The sequence below is a fragment of the Pempheris klunzingeri genome, chromosome 18 (genome assembly GCF_042242105.1).
Source record: "Pempheris klunzingeri isolate RE-2024b chromosome 18, fPemKlu1.hap1, whole genome shotgun sequence".
Classification (NCBI taxonomy): domain Eukaryota; kingdom Metazoa; phylum Chordata; class Actinopteri; order Acropomatiformes; family Pempheridae; genus Pempheris; species Pempheris klunzingeri.
In genome coordinates this window covers 21,898,494-21,916,466 of record NC_092029.1, presented here as the reverse complement: position 1 = coordinate 21,916,466, position 17,973 = coordinate 21,898,494, and the positions used below count along the sequence as shown (strand labels likewise).

Genomic DNA, 17,973 nt, shown 5'->3' with positions numbered 1-17,973 from the left:
CCCATATTCACAGCAGACAGCGTCCCTCCCCCTGTAGTGTCTCCAAACATGTAGTTTAATGCAAAGATATTGAACCTCAGTGCCAGTGAAGCTTATTACTGTTTTCTTTGTTATGTCATTTTCAACTTAGGTAGTGCAGGTACTGTCAGTCAGCATAACTCGATCCAGGAGAGTTAAACTCCACGTATTAAACAAATACATGCTTGGCCTCCTGTTCAGATGCTAATCAGCATGGAGCGCTAAAGGCACACACAGACCTGATGTGACCATTGTTAACTGAGCTACATCAAGATCAATTTAGCTCTTTTTCTTAATTATATGCAGAACAGACATGTTCTGGCATCAGTGAATGAGTTCATTAGTGACAGTCATTCACAGCATTTAGTCAGAGATGTAAATTGGCTGGTTTTCAGTGAAGCAGATCTCCAAGTAGAAAATGAAGTGTAGACTGTTATTTGCTTTAATTCCTGTCTGAGTTTCTCAAGTCCTCAGTCACGTACAGCATGTTTACCTCTTTAAGTGAAAGCACCATAGAAGGCAGAAGCCACACGGTGGTGTCTCCTCTCTGCTGCTTACTTTCTCTTTTCTTGCATCATTCACATCAAGACTTGGTCCATCTTCCCCTTTTCAGCCCTGCTCTCACCTTGTCTTTCTCTGTTTCAGTTGACAGGCCTACGCCAGAGCACAAACCCTCCAAGCCTACAGCACCAGTGGTCCCGCCCAAGAAGCCGGTCCCCCCTCCTGGAAAAGGCAGACCGGGAAGCCTCCCACCAAAGAGGCCAGACAAGCCTCTGGCTCCCTCGCCAAACCTCAAGTAAGTCTATTCATCTCTGGGCCCAGTGCCTGTGCATCCATGCAGCCTCTTAGTCAGTGCACAGATAGAACAGTCCAGTAAGCCCTTCACTTTGTCTTGTCTTGTGTATACTGTAAAGATTTGTCCCTTACTTTTCCATTTTCGCTCTTATCTGAAGGCACAATGGAGAGGTGCCTTCCACACGACCAAAGTCCGACTTCGAGCCATTATTGCCCACCAAACCCAAAACACTGTCTGGGGACTGGGGGGAGAAGTCTTCGGATATGGGTATGTACAGCATGGCCTACAAGACCGTGTCAAATAATGGTCAAAATCCTGAATAATTCAGAATGAAGAAAAACATCAAACGTCGAGTCCTCCTGCATAATGATAGAACTGAATTTAGAGCTACAGTTGGGATGTTCGTAGAATACCTCGATAATGATTAACGAGGGGAATATATTCCCTTCATTAACTTCTCCCACCAAGAGCTGCCTCGCTTCAAAGTTGTTACAGCTATCACGTTTTAGCTGTTAATGTAAGTTTCGGAAACTCGATCTGTACATACATCAATATGCAAATGTGATTTTTAGAAAATGGTGAAAGACGTGAGGACGACTTGTTGAGCTTTAACTGACATTGCTTCCAATAAGACTAAGAATAAATGGAGGCATAGGCAGATGGAAAGGGAGGGAGAAAAGTCCCAGAGTTCAGACATCTGAGATGCAGTTAACACATGTGACCTGAAAGCATGACTGCAGATTTCTCTGTGGCAGATGCCCCATGAAGGTGATAAAGAGCTGCTAAAAGTCCACGCTGCTCACCAGAAGTCAGTCTGACACGCAGTGCCATGCAACATGAAAACTCAATCTTTCCTGTAATCACAGGCAGAGCTGTCTAGCTGCTGCAGTTTACTTCGGAGTGGCTGCAAAGTACCATTACGCAACCGTTACGTTTTCAGCGTTGCATAATGAAAGTGGGAATGACTCATTCTGCCCTCTGTTTAGTTTGTTGTGCTCATATGTCCTAACTCTTAAACTGACTTTATGTCAAGTCACCAAATCTTTTCAGTTAAATGCATACTTTAAATTAAATAAGATAAAAAAACACTGGCCTTTATTTCCACCCACTTATTCCTATGTTTTCCTATTTCTATGAATTTGTTTCATGAGGCATAAGTAAGACCTCTGCCTAATTTCTGATTGTGATCTTGTTAGCACTAAAATGTTAAAACACTAAATGTGACCTCACCCCTTTAAAACCAGAAAGTCTTTTACATTAGAACTGAATATGAACGATTCAGAATGCATGTCTATCTTTCCTTTTCTTAGAGTGGGTAGGCTTAAAGAAAGAAGAAGAAACAGCTCTTACACAGTTTGTGCTTGTCTACCATTTCACACTTATAAACAGAAGTTTTCCAGAGTCTTGTCTCTTTTCTGCTGCTGTGTTTGCTAATATCATTAGGTGGCAGCGAATAAACTGGTTGTTTATCAGCAATTAGAACGCATTCAGATTGAATGAAATTAGATTATTCTTGTCAGTTCATCCAGAGTTGCTCCTTTAGTCACGGCTGAAATGTTCCTCTTCAAAATAACCTCTTCATATTTTCCTTCCTTATCTCTGTCTCTGCCTCTCTCATCTATTCTCACCAGATCTGATGAGCTTTGACGAGTTGTCGTCTACCTCGGAGAAGCTCTCTCACCCCACTGCTAACAGACCAAAGATGCCTGGCAGGAGGCTGCCTGCCCAGTTTGGTGGAGGACAGTCGGTGAGCACACACAAGCGCTTGACGTACCTGCACACGGATTGTGACATGTGACAGTACATGCTCTGCTACAAGAGCATCAAAGTGGTGCCTCTCCTCTTAAACTTTTACAGTGCCTTTCCTGTCTGTTGGCACCAGATTTCTTTCAGTGTTTGTTTATGCTGCAGTCCCTTTTTGTCTTTTTTTAACATCAAATCCTGTTCCCCTCTCTCCCCACCCTGGCATGCCTCTCTGTGGATCGCTTTTGTCTCTGACAGCCTTCAGCTCTCTGTAACCTGTCATTCACCCACTCACAGGCTGTCGCGCTCACTCTCATTCACACTCCCGAGGACGCAGCAGCTTTTCCCATCTTTTTTCCATTACCAGTAGCACATTTTTATTGAAACATGGATCTACAATTTGCACTTAGACAGTTGCTTCCTGGCTGTATGAAAGGCGTGGTGAAACATCCACTTAATGGCAGCCTTCCTCACGCAGGGTCTCTGTCTCTGCCTTCCTGTCCTCTAATCATCTTTCAGAGCAGTGGCTTGTGTCAAAACATCAGACAGCCGCACTTGTCTCATTAGTTGTGTAAATTAAACTGTGGGTCAGCACTTCCCTAAATGTTGGCGGAATAGTATCACGTTTCTTTGCTTTTGTCTGAAAATAAAGTAACTATATTCAAGTAAATCAAATAACACACTGAATTCTTCCCTTGCAGCCCAACAAGGAAGTGAGCGTGGAGAAATCCTTCAAGATCGATGAAGAGGATTCAGCCAAACCAAAGCTAACAGAAACCAGAAAGGTAACTCTAACAGGGGCAGAGGGCAAACACTGCAAATAGTACGATGACCTGTTAATAGAAAATGCTGGGTCTTTGCAGCAGGGACGCCCTTACGACATAAAGTGTCTCATCATTAGAACTTCCTGCTCCCAGTTGTCCCCCAGATAATCAAGAGCAGGCATCAACCCTGTACTTTTTATCATTTTGATTGACATTTTGATTCTTGAATCCTTGATTTTGAATTCTTGAATCATTTGGTCATTTTATTAAAGAGTTTGGTCTAGACTTTATGAAATCCTGAGATAACACTTGTTATGAATTGGCAATATATAAATGAAGATTGTTTGAAACTTGAAAAACAGTAACAGCTAATAATACGGCTAGTTAGAGTAAGATAAGCTCGATTTCATTTTTCCTCAAAAATCTCTGCTGCATGATGGCATCATGTAAATGCAAACTAGCATGTGAAGTGATCTATCCGTTTCTGAGGAATCCCTCAGGTTTACTTCTCAGCGCATCATGCCGATATATGAATCAGCTTAGTTAAAATCTCTGGATATTCAAGGTGAGCAGCTGTTTGTCCTGTCAGTCTTTGAAACCATACATTTAACTTAAGTTAACTGTGCTAAAGAAGACACTGAGATCAGATTGAGATGGAGTGGACTGTCCCTGTTGGTTGGAGCAGCATCCATGTAGAAGAGTACAAACTGCCCCCCCCCAAACCGTCCTTGTATCCCTGTAACTGCTTTCCCCTTGGGATGCATTGTAAAGACAGGACAAAAACATCCAATTAACACTTTGTACAACACATCAGGTAAACAATCTGCTGTTGATACACTTGACACAAAAAGCATACAGTATCCAGCCACTGAAGCACAATGGAAAAGTCACCATTACAGCAGCGGCTTGTTGGGTGTGCATTTGTTCCATAAAGCTCCTCTTCGTGGCAGCATTAACCCTTTAGGCGCCGGAGTTTTTTCAAGAAAATATACAATTTTGATATCAAGATTTCATAAGGCTATAACTTGAAAGTAGTTTGAGATAAAGGTATACTGTCAATGAGAAAATTGTTCAGTATGACTCAAAGTCTGTGATGGGAGTGAAATTATTCATCTAATTTGCATATTATGACGTCACAAGGTGGCGGACATATTGGGAAATGTTCAATTTTGATATCAAGGTTTCAAAAGGCTATAACTTTAAAGTGGTTTGAGATAAAGGCATACTGTAAATGTGAAATATCTTTAGTATGAAACGAAATTTGGGATAGGCTCCAGAATTCATCATTCAGAAAAAGAGAGATGAAATCAATGGGCTCAGAATTTGTCAGATCGTCTCCACAATAACCAACAGGCTCATCAAAATTTCGGATCCACTTTTGATACTCTTCCTCTTCTCTCAAGAACTGCCAGCCATCATCATCATCATCATTATCATCACCGCCGTGATTTACGGTGCGGCGATGAACGCCACCTCCGCCGCTATTACCGGTGTGTTTTTTCCTGCGGCTTCTCCCGCGTCTGCCACGACAACCACGGTTGTTTTCATCCCCGCTACATTCACCCATATTTGCGGTGTTATGAGCCCCCCTGCCACCTCGACCACGTCCCCTGCTTGACGATCACAGAATGCTTCACCCCGGCCACGCTGAGGTGAAGCATCCGCTATACCATGTGCTGATTGTGGACTATGGCGCGTGGACTCGCCGTCACTACTAATGTCAGTTTCTGCTTCACTGGACAACTGCACGTCTTCCTCCACGGAATCGGAGTCAGCCAGTACCTGACGAAGTACTTAGTTGATGGTAAACCGACCTCTCGGCATCATGAGTAAATGAAAAAACACTCTTTCGCTCTCGCTATGCTCTGCACTACTACTTCTGCTTCGCCGCCGCGTCTCTGTGCCGGAGGGTGTTTTACAAACTCTTTTTACTGTAAAACTTTGAATAGAACCACGCCCACAAATGTTGCTCAGATTACAGGCACACATGTCCGCCATGTCCTGGTGAAAAGTAATAACAAGATTCGGCACTACATTTATAGATACAGCCTGTTTTATTCAGCAATGTTGCTTGTCGCAATTTTGCGACGTTGGCGCTTAGAGGGTTAAAAGACAACAAAAGACTTGCCTCGATGTAACACTTCAACATTTACCAGAAGTGATACAGCATTCAAACAGAAGGTCAGAATAAAGCAGCAGGGAAAGCTAGAAAGCCTCCCAGCTAAGCCTTATTGGATAGAGACATGAGTGGGACAGTTCATAGTGGGTTCTCCCACAGGACAGCTTTACTCACAATAGGGGTGAGGAGAACAGTTACAGAGGGGAGACAAAGTGAAAACATGAACACATTTGTTGAGAAATATAAAGACAGGTGCTTCAGGTTAGGAGAAGTGTGTGTGGCAGTAAACTATTGCAGCGACTATTGCACTTTGAAAAACGGATCCATTTGGCTTAAGGAGCTGCACAGTCACCACTCACATAAGATAATGTGTTACATTGCCATCAGGTCCAGGAAGTGCTTCTTAAAATAACCACCTTTTTCAAAGCATGGCCTAGACCTCAGTGTGACTTCTTGTGCAGAGGTAGAGCCTTCGTTGCAGTTCCATCCACCTACTCTCTTGTTCCACTGTGTACTGAGACTAAAGTTCAAACATATTTACTAGTGCAAATACAGGAAACAACTTGAGCATCTTACAACATGAAGCACTATTGTTTGTTCACCTGGCAAACAAAAGCCACTTAATTGGCACGTTCCAGACAGTGAGACATTTTTCTGCTCTGTGTGTGTGTGTGTGTGTGCTTCTTGTTATGTTGGTGACATACAAAAGCAATGAAAGTGAGAGACAGAGGACCACCACCTGCCGTTCAGTCTTCCTGTTCAGCATTTCATTAATTGCCTTAGATGCTATCTAGTCTGGATTGGTCATGGTCAACCAAGACTAATTAGACCTGGCTGTTCCACAGGTGGTACACAGCATCAGGTCACACTATTGTGTAACACACACACACACACACACAGACAGAGCAATCAGAATAAAGCCTAGCTTGGAGCACTCATAACCCAGTGGCTCAGACATCCAAAGGTGAAATTACAGGACATGGATAGTGTGTCCTTCTCCTCACCCTCTTATTATTTTGAAATGAGATTCTGACCCTTGTTACACCAGACAAGGTGAGAGTGGAACAGAATATGTGAGCCCTCCAGGGCAGGAGAGGTTGTAGCCATTTAATTCCTTGTGGAGACTGGAGCTACTGAGATAGAATAGAGTAATGGTACAGCAGAAAGTTATAAAGACAGACCTACCATAATCTAACAAACCGAATCACATGAAATAATTTAACACAGTGCTAAACAATGATGCAAGACATGGGGACTGCAACAAACCCACAGTCATCTGTCCAAAACTGTTTTCTCAAGTCAAGCTGCAGCTAATGTGAAGCTCAAGCAATCATTTGCCAAATAGTCTTCTGGTATTCATGTGCCGTTTTTGTCCCAGTAGCAAATCCACATGCCGCTGTCAAAATGTATTCTCTAAGCAAGGAGGCACTGTCTGACAGGGACTGGACTCAGCAGGGTAAAGATACCCAGTCTTTTTGGGTACCCAGTCCCACCAAACACACTAGCTACTGCAAAACTCCAGCGAGCGAAGTGACCTAGTTCGCCTTCCAATGTATATCTACTGAAGGGATACTCTGGGATGGGGAATAGGATAGGAAGGGATATTGGACTCCATTCAGTGCAAGTCATCAGAGGAAGGTAGTGAGAGGCAATACTGATGGTTCCATCACTGTTTGTTACTGCTGTCAGTGTTTATGTGTGATACCAAGGGTTCCATTAGCTGCAGTTATACAGTGTACGCCAACATGTATTGTGTATATAAAGTATACTCGGTATATATATATATATATATATATATATATATATATATAAATAAATATATGTTTAGCATTTTTAATGTAGGTAGATCATTTTGACCTGGTCATTTTAAAAGTAGCTCGCAAGCCGAAAAACTGTGGGCACCCCTGCTTTAATAGGATCAGTGTAATGGAACATATGTGTTTAAATCTCAGGAGAAGACATAAAGTAATACGGTATGTTCAGTATTTATACTCTAAAGCACACATTTAGTGGGATGCTCCGGAATTTTTGCAAGATGTAAGATGTGCATTAAAACCACTCTTTCAGCCTCGTTCAGTCTCCTGCATGGAATCACCATCCTCAGACGCACATGTTAACAGCTAGCTGGTTCTAAGACTCAACACAGTACCAGTCCTCATCATAGAGACGGCATTAGAACTGCTGCCTTATAGACATGATGCCACATTAAACTTAGAAAGGAAAGCTTAGCTTTCTGAGCGATCACTTCACCCTAGAATGAAGCCTTTCCAGTGCTCTGCACAAAGAGTCACTGACAAATGAGACAAAACAATGTGAATTATACAGTACTGTGCAAAAGTCTTAGGCCAGTGTGAAGAAATGCCGTTAAGTAAGAATGCTTTCAAAAATATAAAATTTCAATGTTTCTTTTTATTGATTTACAAAATACAAAGTGAGCAAACAGAAGAAAAATCTGAATCAAATCAATATTTGGTGTGACCACCCTTTCTAGGTACACTTGCACAAAGTCAGGGATATTGTAGCATCATAGTCAGGTGTGTGATTAACCAGTTATACCAAACAAGTGCTGATGACCATCTATTTCATATGAAGGCTTCATTAACTGAAACACAAACAGCTGTAGGAGGATTAAAACTGGGGGAGGAACAGCCAAACTGTGCTACCAAGGTGAGGCTGGTGAAGACAGTTTGATGTCACAGGTCATCATGTTCAGACTGAGCACAGCAACAAGACACCAGGTGGTTCTACTGCATCTGCCAGGTCTCCCCCAGGCAAACATTTCAGAGCAGACTGGAGTTTTAGGATGTTCAAGCTCTTCTGAAGAAGCACAAAGAAACGGGCAACGTTGAGGAACATAGACACAGCGGTCGGCTGAGGAAACTTAGTGCAGCAGATGAAAGACACTCTATTCTTACTTCTCCTTGAAATCAGAAGACGTCCAGCATTGCCATCAGCTCAGAACCAGCAGAAACCAGTGGGACCAGGTAACCACCTACTGTCCACAGAAGTCTGGCCACAAGTGTCTTCATGGAAGAAGTGCAGCCTAAAAGCCAAACCTCTGACGTGGAAACATGGCCAAGAGACTCAGCTATGTATGGAAACATGGCAGCAGGTGCTCTGGACTAATGAGTCATATTTGGCTGTACCCCCCCAGAGCCCTGATCTCACCATCATCCAGTCTGTCTGGGATCACATGAGGAGACAGAAGATCTGTGGTTAGTTCTCCAACATGTCTGGAACAACCTGCCTGCTGAGTTCCTTCAGAAACTGTGTCCAAGTGTACCTGAAGAACTGATGCTGTTTGAAGGGCAAAGGGAGGTCACACTGAATGTTGAGCTGATTTAGGTTTTTCTTTGTATTTTGTAAATCGATGAAAATAAACAATTAAATCCTATATTTTTGAAAGTATTTTACTTTACTTTATAGCATTTCTTCACACCTACCTAAAACCTCTGCACAGTATTGTACATGCTGTGGCCTTCAGTGACCACATGAACCAAATCGGAAAATCATTTGAAAGAATGCTTTTCATTTGTTAAGTAGGATTCCACACAGTTGCCAAATTTCTGTGTAACTCTTTTGTTTTTCTCCCTCTTTCTTTGTCTTCACAGCCTTCCACAAACACCATATCCCAGTCACCCTCACTCAACAAGCCTGCCGAGGCCAGGCCGAGCCCTGCAGCGGCCCCGAGCTTAGACGGCGCGTTGCAGGGCAGCAGAGCCCGACTGGAGCCTGAGGAGCCGAGCCACCAGCTGGACGACCTGAGGAGCCAGATGAAGGAGCTGCTGCTGTCTGTGGAGCTGCTCAAGGCCCAGCAAATGTAACAAAACTTAGGGTTTGAATGTGCTAGCTTGTAGAAATGTGCTGTTACTCTTGCCTCTATCACAAGAAAGAAAAAATACACAGCATACACTTGTTTGGGTGGTGGTGGAAATAACTGAAGTTACAAGCCTAAGATTCTCAGTCACTCTGAATTACAGCCATACATTCTGTCAAGCATTTAGAGCGCTTACAGCACTTTTCCACCCCACATTTTCACGCACCACATACCATAGTGAAGTTGTTTACTTAATACTATTATACGTCATAATGTATCATAATATTATACTGTATTTAGGTCTGCCTGTCACTTTATATATTACGTTTCAGCTATTTTGAAGAATGAAAATCACAAATTTGATTCAGTGGAAAACGTAATGTGGGTCACTGAGCTTTAACCTTGAATTCAGTTTAGTGACTCAGAAGCAGTGCTTCATGCTAATGCTTAGAATTGCATTGACACATGGTTATGTTAGTGCCTTTAAGCTTTATTTTAAATAAAAGAGACTAAACACAGTAGTTAGATCATGAGTTTAAACTGTTTATCTGCTGCAGAGGCGCACGTGCTAATGTGTGTGTGTGTGTGTGTGTGTGTGTGTGTGTGTGTGTGTGTTCTTCTCTAGGAGAGAGATAGCGGAGCTGCGAGGAGAGCTGGATGAGGAAAGGCTAAAGCGTGTGGCTCTCCAGGTAACATTGATCCTCATAGCAACACATGCTGCACTGTCTTCATTCATCACTGTCATTAGTTCAACCAAATATTGATGCTGTCTGTTCACACGTGAACAGCAGAAAGAAGCACACTGACTAGCACATACACAGTGAATGCAATGCCTAATGGACAGGTATTTCCATTATGAAAAGCCAAAAGATCAGACTAAGCAGGCTCTAAACCCTTTTCTCACACGATTCTTGCCCATTTCTACTGTTCAGTAGCAAACTTTTGTTTAGAAAAATATATTTGGCAGTTAGTCCAAGTGAATCACAAGTAGTTCTTGTGACAGTGCTTTACTGACTGACAATGGAAAAAACTGGGACAGTGTTAGTGTAATAAAACAATACCTTTTTCAGTAATCATTTTATACCTACAATTTAGATTGTTAAATTGAATAGTCAAATATTTTCTGACTTTAAAACATAGTGGCGAACACCCAGCCCGCTGACCTTGTCAGCACAGCGGGCGGTCAGCTGCTTCTGTTAGTCACATGACTTCCATCATGTTCACATTAGCATCCCTCCAGAGTCTGAACATAACCCTAACCCTGAGCCACCAGCAGGTGTCTGATTGTTAGTCTGAATGGGCAGCCGACACGGCCAATATTAATTACATCCAACGAGGAGAGAACTCCTGCTTAAACCTCACATTTCAGTTTGACACAACAGTGTTAACAAAGACAGATACATGTAAGTAAGTACACAGACATAATAACACAGTGAAATAATACATTTAGATAATGTCCACATACAAAAATATACTAACAAAAAGCTGATGATAATGTGTTATGAGCATGTTATTAGCCAACAATTAAGCAAATGCTATGGCTTTCAGTTGATATGAAGAAAATCTGTGTTCTGTTGGAGGGTACAGTTGGGATTATTCCACCTCCACTGCAAATTAGGTTTACTGGCAAAATGTACAAACAAATGTGTACAAATGTGTTCAATGAACAACTCAAACAAGAACAACTGAAACAGCTCAACACAACTAATATTACAGGTGGTTTCTCCACATTCAACCCAATATGTCACTTTTAATGACTGCTGCAGTCTCCAAATGTTCAACCCCTTCCTGACAAGCATGTTTAGTACTCAGCAGAGCACCTTTTGCTGTTATGACCTGCTGCTAACGTGATGCACAGACAGTCCCCAGGTTCTGACAGCGTTCCTGAGGAATCTGAGCCCGTTCCTCATGGACAACAGCCTCCAGCTCTCTAATACTTTTGGGAACTTTTTTCTGAAGCCCAGCCTTGGTGGAGTTTGAGGTATGTTTTGGATTGTTGTCCTGTTGGAAGGTCCGGTGACAGTCCAATGACGCCCAAATCCCTTGTCCGGGTATTTGATCTGTTCGACTGCAGTAGTCAGTAAAAGCGACGTTTCGTGTTGAATGTGGAGAAAGCACCTGTAACACTAGTTGTGTTGAGCTGTTTCAGTTGTTGAGATTTTCAAAATTTTGCCAATACACCTAATTTGCAATGGGGGTTGAATAATTTTGAGTGTACTTGTACACCAAATATTGCCATGTGTGTGTTTTTTTTGTTGAAAATATAGGAGAACACTTCATATATTGAGGTCCAGAAGCTGTCTAACGAGGTGAAGTAAAGTAACAAATGAAACAAAGGTGTTGTTCACAAAAAGATCTTTGAAAATAGTTAAACCTTTGCTGAACCGTAATTTAATTGCTGTGTGTGATGTTATGTGAACAAAGCTAAATGTCTTTGTATGATCAAAGTGATGTCTACATTGAGACAAAGTTTGAACAGTACCGTGAGCTACTGGATTTATTAGGTGAATATCTGTATTTAGTGGTATGAATCATGCCACCCCTAGTTCTGCTTGCAATCTCCCTGTCAACTCAATGGCAAGAGGTTCTGTAGCTAGATGGAAGAGCTGCTGCTGAGAGGGCAGCCCTGCCAGGTTCCTCTATACGATGCAAAGTATTCAGATATAATATTTTGTAGTCTACATTCAGTAAACTGATCTGTAGGATTCACACTTTCCAGGAGTCTTAATCTTTTTTGAGTTACTGAGATGATGTCGTAATGAGCCTGTTGTGTGTATTTCTGAAGATACAGCACAAAGTAACTTAATAAGTTTAATAAGGATCCATCAGGACGGGGTGTTTTCTCGTTCTGTAAAGAGTTAATATCCTGTTCAATCTCACGTCTTAAAGTGGGCTTCCACACTCGTGCTGATCATGGCTGGTAGTTGCTATACTCAGACTTTTCCTAAAAGATTCTATGTATAAAGGTTATACAATGTTCTGAGAGACAAAGGGGTTTGAATAGTATGACTGAATGTATTTATTATGATCATTTTATATGATCTCAGATTCATCACGGATTTCTGGTGTCAGTGTGGCATAGTTGATACAAAAGAGGTTTACTCATCCCTCTCATCATGCTCATAAATGTGCTGTCTTCTTCTGAGCAGAACTTTTGCCTTTGATGCAGAGAGTTTTGAATTCTGACTGAAGCTAGAGTTTCTGCTTCACCAGATCAGCAGAAGGTGTGTCAACGTTCAGTGTATGGATAAGCAGTATAGACAAGGATCATCCAGCGTATGGATGAATGGAACTTTCTTCTTAATGAGTATCGCTACACCTCTAGCTCTCGCATTAGAGTTCTTCTCAAGTTTACAGTGTTCTGTTGTATGAAGATGTTTCTTGTAGATCCATAATATCTGGCTTAAAGGTTTGAAGGTGTGAATATATACCCAGTTACATGTGCTTGTTACATTTTACATTCCAGGAGGCCTCAGCCCTTGGGGTTCTATAGCTAGTAGTAGTCATAACCCATCAGTCTGTTGGGATAGATTGCTCAGAGTAAGAAAGTGCTCAGTAAGATGCAAAAAAGATCAGCAGTAAAATAACAAAATATCAAAAACTACACAGACAGCAAGAACAGCCAAAAGCAGGCTCTGTACATGACATATACCCAACCTGGAGAATGTCCCCACCCAACCCCTAACATAACCTAACATGCAAGAAGAAGCTTTCTTACTTCCCACCTAACCTTATTAGGTTTAACTTTTTTATGTCTCCTTTCAGAGAAAACCATTACTAAATTCTTAATCCCAAATACAATCATACTATTTCCTCATCAATCGCCATCTTGAACCATGTTAACAGGCCGGCAACAGAGAAATGTGATTGAGTATGTATAAAGAAGCAGGGACTTTACTAGTCAAGGAGCTTCATAACCTAATACCAAATGATCAGATTACAGGCAAAAGAGGGATTGGCAGAAGATAAGACTGAGTAAATAGACTAAACAAAGTAAATAAGTGATGATAGATGGACAGAAAAGTCGGTTGGTTATAGGACCACTTGAAGTGAGCATTAAGTTAAGACTAACTAAGCACTAATCACATAGACTGACTATGAAAATCATCAAATATATGATGAGTAATTGGGCATCAGATGATGGTAATGGGGGAAAGGGGGGGGGGGTGTATACATTGTATTGGGTTTGGGTAGTTACAACCTGTACCTCATCATCACTTCCAACTTCAAATCTGAACTGGTCATACCTACAGACCACTGGGTCTCGAATTTTTCTTTTTCCTTTTCACAATATGTCAATTTGGCCTTCGAACTCTGAACACAGTGTCGGTTATTTTGTGTGAGTTTGAGTCCACTTTTCTGTCCAGTGTCAATTCTTCCCAATACAGTCCGTTCAGATTTGGTCCGTTCAGATCGCTGCCATCAGCTTATCTACCTCCATGATGCCAGAGCGTGTTTCCAGGGGCGTCTCCTCAGACAAGCTCACTGTTTTGCAGGCCGCTTTTTGGGACGGGGGTCATTTTTCTTTGGCACTCTTGTTCCAGACATCCCAGGAAACGCAACGCTGCTTTTCTCCTCAGCAGATATTAGTATTGTAACTGTTACCGACTAGTTTTTGGGAAGTGAATTTACATTATTAATATAGAGAGATGATTACTCTGTGCAGAACACCATCGCTTCCTTAAATGTTGCTGCTAGCGAGACCCCCCCCCCCCCCACCCCCCCCCCCACTCGGACACCTGACATGTCCTGTAACCCAACCGACCTGAGAACATAACTGCTGGTCCATTAGTGACTTCCTTGGATAGACTGACATTGAATTGAAAGGGTCGTTGTGCTTTCTCTTTCACCTTCTCCTCATAAGCATAAGTCTACACTGTCATTCCAGCTCTCCTGATCCCTGCCACAGTGGGACACCTCCAGCTCTGTGCTTCACAGCAGGGAGCCAGCGCTGCTTTAATCTGTGCTCGGATTCAGCAGATTCCACCAGAGCCGCTCTACTTATTTCAACGTTCTAACCACATGTAATTGTGCCCTTGCAGATGGAGATAGAAAAGCTAAAGCGGACTGTCCACTCGACGTGAAGCCTGAGCTCCAATCAACAGCAAGCCTCAAGGTCAGCCGCTGGCCTGTCGACCAACCAGAGAGCAGGAGGGAGGTGACGGACAGAGAGGGGGTGGGAAATCAGATGAACTACCGTCGAGCACAATCCTTTTCCAGTGATCTACACAAAAATAAACTCTTCCCGTGTTTGTAAAATTTACATTTTGCACATATAAATTTTTTTCAAGCTAGATGTAATTAAGTTACAGATGTATATGTTTCTTCTTTTTTTCTTTTGCCAACACAAAAAAAACGGAGGCCTTACTTCAAACTACTGCGCTGGACTTCCATCTCTGCCACCCACACCCTCTCCCCTTCACTCCAGCGTTCCCTGAGCCCCTCGGGGAGGAGGTCCGCTCTCAGTACTACTGACTTTGTATAAAGCAGGGGGTGCTTGTTTTCCTCGCCTGATTTTCCTGTCATTTTATTTTTTATGATGCACAAATAGCTGATTTTAAAAATGAGAAAATGTTTGATTTCAGTTAACATTCTTTTGATTCTTGCTGCAAATATTTCTTCCTTTCCTTCACAGCGCCTGTCAGCAGTGCTCCACTCCATGGCTGCAGCAGAGAGCTCAGCTTTCCCTTTTCTTTGTCTTTTATATGGTTTCTAGCATTCCTATCCAGGGTAACACTACTGTGCCTGTTAAAAACAATATTATATTAAGTATTTGTAATGGGAGCTTTCCATGATGGTGTCTGGAAATTGCAGCATGATATTGTATATCTATATTTTTTAAGTCTACTGACATGCCTATAGTCAAATACTATATAGAGGGCCTCTTCTATGCTGGTCTCTTCTATTTTTGTCAAACTGTTTCAGGTCCAGCCACAGTTACAGTCTGCAGGTAATGCAGACACAATACACATGCAAAAAAAGCTCTCAAAAGAAGGGAGGGGAAGGAAAGACCCTATTCTTCCATGAACAAGGTTGCTGACTGACACGTTGGCTCGTTCTACTACAAAGCAGCCTCATTATGATCCTGGTCATGGCCCTCTCTCTCTCTTCCGCTCCCTTCTGCCACCCCTCTTTGGTTCAGAGTGAATCATTTGCTGTGAGAAGAGCCTTGTCTTTCTGCTCTGTCCTGTCCTTACTGTGCGTGTCTGCCTTTTCGTCCACGTCTCTTCCCACATTCCAAGTACGCAAGTTCAGCTAACTGGAAGCGCTCGGCAGAGAGCAACAATAATAATGAAATAAACTCCCACGCTCCTTGATCAAAGTCTGTTTGAGGAGCAAAGAGTTAAACCCCAAATGTATAGAATTTTTATGACTGTGATTATATAATCACTCAAAGTTTTTATGTAAAAAAAAAAAGAGACAATCCCAGTGCAAATTAGTGCAATGTGTGTCTGCCACGGTCTTTTAGCCAGGCTAGTGTCAGTGCTCCAGAGGGCATGGATTGACTGCTCTATCACTTAGATCCTAACTGAACTATGCCATTAAATATTGCATGGATTGGCAAAATGGTTTCTAAACATCGATGGTCCCCAGAGGATGTTTGTAATCCCCATTTTTTTGTTGTGTAATGCCACCAACAGTTCAGATTGACCCAGTGAAACCCGTCGGTGTGCACCAGCTGTGTGGCCGACACTTCACTGCCCTTTCCAGTGAGTTTCACTTCTGACCAGACGCACCCACCAGTGATGTCACTGTGTGCCGCCACTCCCTGATGTACACCTCTACATCACTGCAGCAATCTGAAGCAGAGGAGCTCAGCGAAAACAAGACGCTCAGCTGATAAGTCACTCTTTTATCTGTCCAGGACTTTATCAAATAGTTCCCAAACTAATGATCAGCCTCAGCAATGACAATAAGTAGCAAATGTTAGCATACTAACATGCTAAGCTAAATTAGTGAACAAGGTAAATATCATTGACTTTCGGAGGCTGAAACTAACATGAGAATTTTAAAATCTGGTAACAATATATCGGCAGGTTTAATTTTCTTTATAGAAACAAAAACGAGACACTTTTTTTTCCCTTTCAAATTCACATTTAGATTTACTCTGAGTTAGTGATTCAATCACAGTTGAAACATAAACTTGTAGACTTGGTCGTGCTGTATCGCATGGTAACATTTAGCTGAAAGCACGAAGTACAGCGTCCCAAAACTGCTAGCATGGCTCCCTTTCAGTCTCCTTTCATATTACCAGTAGGAGTTGCCAAAGGCTGAAGTGTTCAAATCCTCCACACCAGGCCAGATAGGAGGAAGTGAATGGCTCTCTGACTTGCTGTACGTGCTGTTTTTCTCAAAAGCATTTTCAGCAGCACAGAACCGCTGCTGCCTATCTGGATGCTAAAAAAAAAAAAAGTAGAGCACAGTGCGACTGTGCCGGACTAATGCTCTGTAGGCCGTGAGCGAGCCTCGGCGGGCTGTAACCTGTCGCCCCGGGCTCTGAATGTTCCCTGTGCGGCTCTGTGCAGATGGAACAGCTCGTCTCGGTGTGGAGATACGTTTGAGAAACAGAGCGGTACAGTACTGAGTGAAGCCCCCTCCGGCCTCTAGAGCTTAGAGGAATGTTTGAGCCTGAGGATTGGTCATAATATTTACAGCCTTTCCAGTCAAATGTTGTGTAACTGTATCACATCTACTGTATCCCACAAGTACAAGTAATGGTTATGTGTTTTTTTTATTTTAGGTGTCTTTATACGTATCTCACAAATGTCTTAAACAAGTGTTCTATTCCCTTTGAAATCATCCTCAGGCTTCGTCGAATGTGTTCCGTGTGTGTGCAGCTGTGTCCGTGGTGTTAAATTGTGGACTCCGGAGTGCTTTGACAAGTTGATACTCTACATGTGACCTTAATCAGCACAGCGCTGGGGCACAGTGTTACACGCCTAACAAAAAACAACTTCCCCTTTAGCACAGCAGCTCTTAAACAGTTCGGCTGGGCAATGAACTAATCACGATGTGGGAAAGAGGGAGCAGGGGTTTGGGTGACGGCTCTTCATGTAATGTTTGTAATACCGCTTAACTTCCACATATTGTACATTCCAGAGTCTGACACCAGGAAAACAAATCTGTGCACATTTCTAACATATTTTCAAGTGATTTTGTTTACAAGAGCTGTATCCTTGCATGAGCTGAGATTCTTCTCAAAAATGAATAAATATCATCTTTATTTACTGTCACAGACTCTTGTTCGTTTTCTTTACCGCTTTCACCGCTGTAACACCAACTTGAGGCTTTTTCGTGCTTGGATTCTTAAAAACATAAATGTTCTTGGAAGTATTGAGTGGAAAATATTGAGTGTTCAGAAGGGAGAGTGAGTCTCTGAGGAAATGCGGTGTTACAGTTCACCCTAGGTGAAATCTTCCATCTGTTGTGTCTGACATGTGACTGTAGGGCCGAGTTGGAAGGCAAAACTTTGGATTTAGTGGTCGATCTAAGTTCCAGACCTCACCTGTGGCCACGAGCCTTCGGTGGTGACGGACAGAACGAGATCGTCGAAATGATTTTCTTCCCTTTTTAATGTTGTGTAGGAGTGAATCCTGCTGAGAACGAGCTATCAATATTCCACTTTTGGTTGAAATGTAATTTCAATATAATTCCAAATAATAATATAATTCCAGATAGATTAGATTATTTATTTATTATTATCTCATTTCTGAGA

At 42.3% G+C, this 17,973-nt stretch overlaps 1 protein-coding gene across 2 annotated transcripts in view; it reads left to right on the top strand.

The window, feature by feature from the left end:
- Nucleotides 1–17,481, top strand: part of cd2ap (CD2-associated protein) — a 50,063-nt gene extending 32,582 nt beyond the window's left edge. For both annotated transcript variants that reach the window (XM_070849298.1, XM_070849299.1), the window contains 7 exons: nucleotides 664–814; nucleotides 972–1,081; nucleotides 2,446–2,561; nucleotides 3,259–3,342; nucleotides 9,052–9,260; nucleotides 9,883–9,946; nucleotides 14,300–17,481. In XM_070849298.1, coding sequence (XP_070705399.1) covers nucleotides 664–814; nucleotides 972–1,081; nucleotides 2,446–2,561; nucleotides 3,259–3,342; nucleotides 9,052–9,260; nucleotides 9,883–9,946; nucleotides 14,300–14,341 — 776 coding nt within the window. In that variant the 3' untranslated portion in view covers nucleotides 14,342–17,481. The remainder of the gene's footprint in view (nucleotides 1–663; nucleotides 815–971; nucleotides 1,082–2,445; nucleotides 2,562–3,258; nucleotides 3,343–9,051; nucleotides 9,261–9,882; nucleotides 9,947–14,299) is intronic.
- Nucleotides 17,482–17,973: the final 492 nt, after the last annotated feature.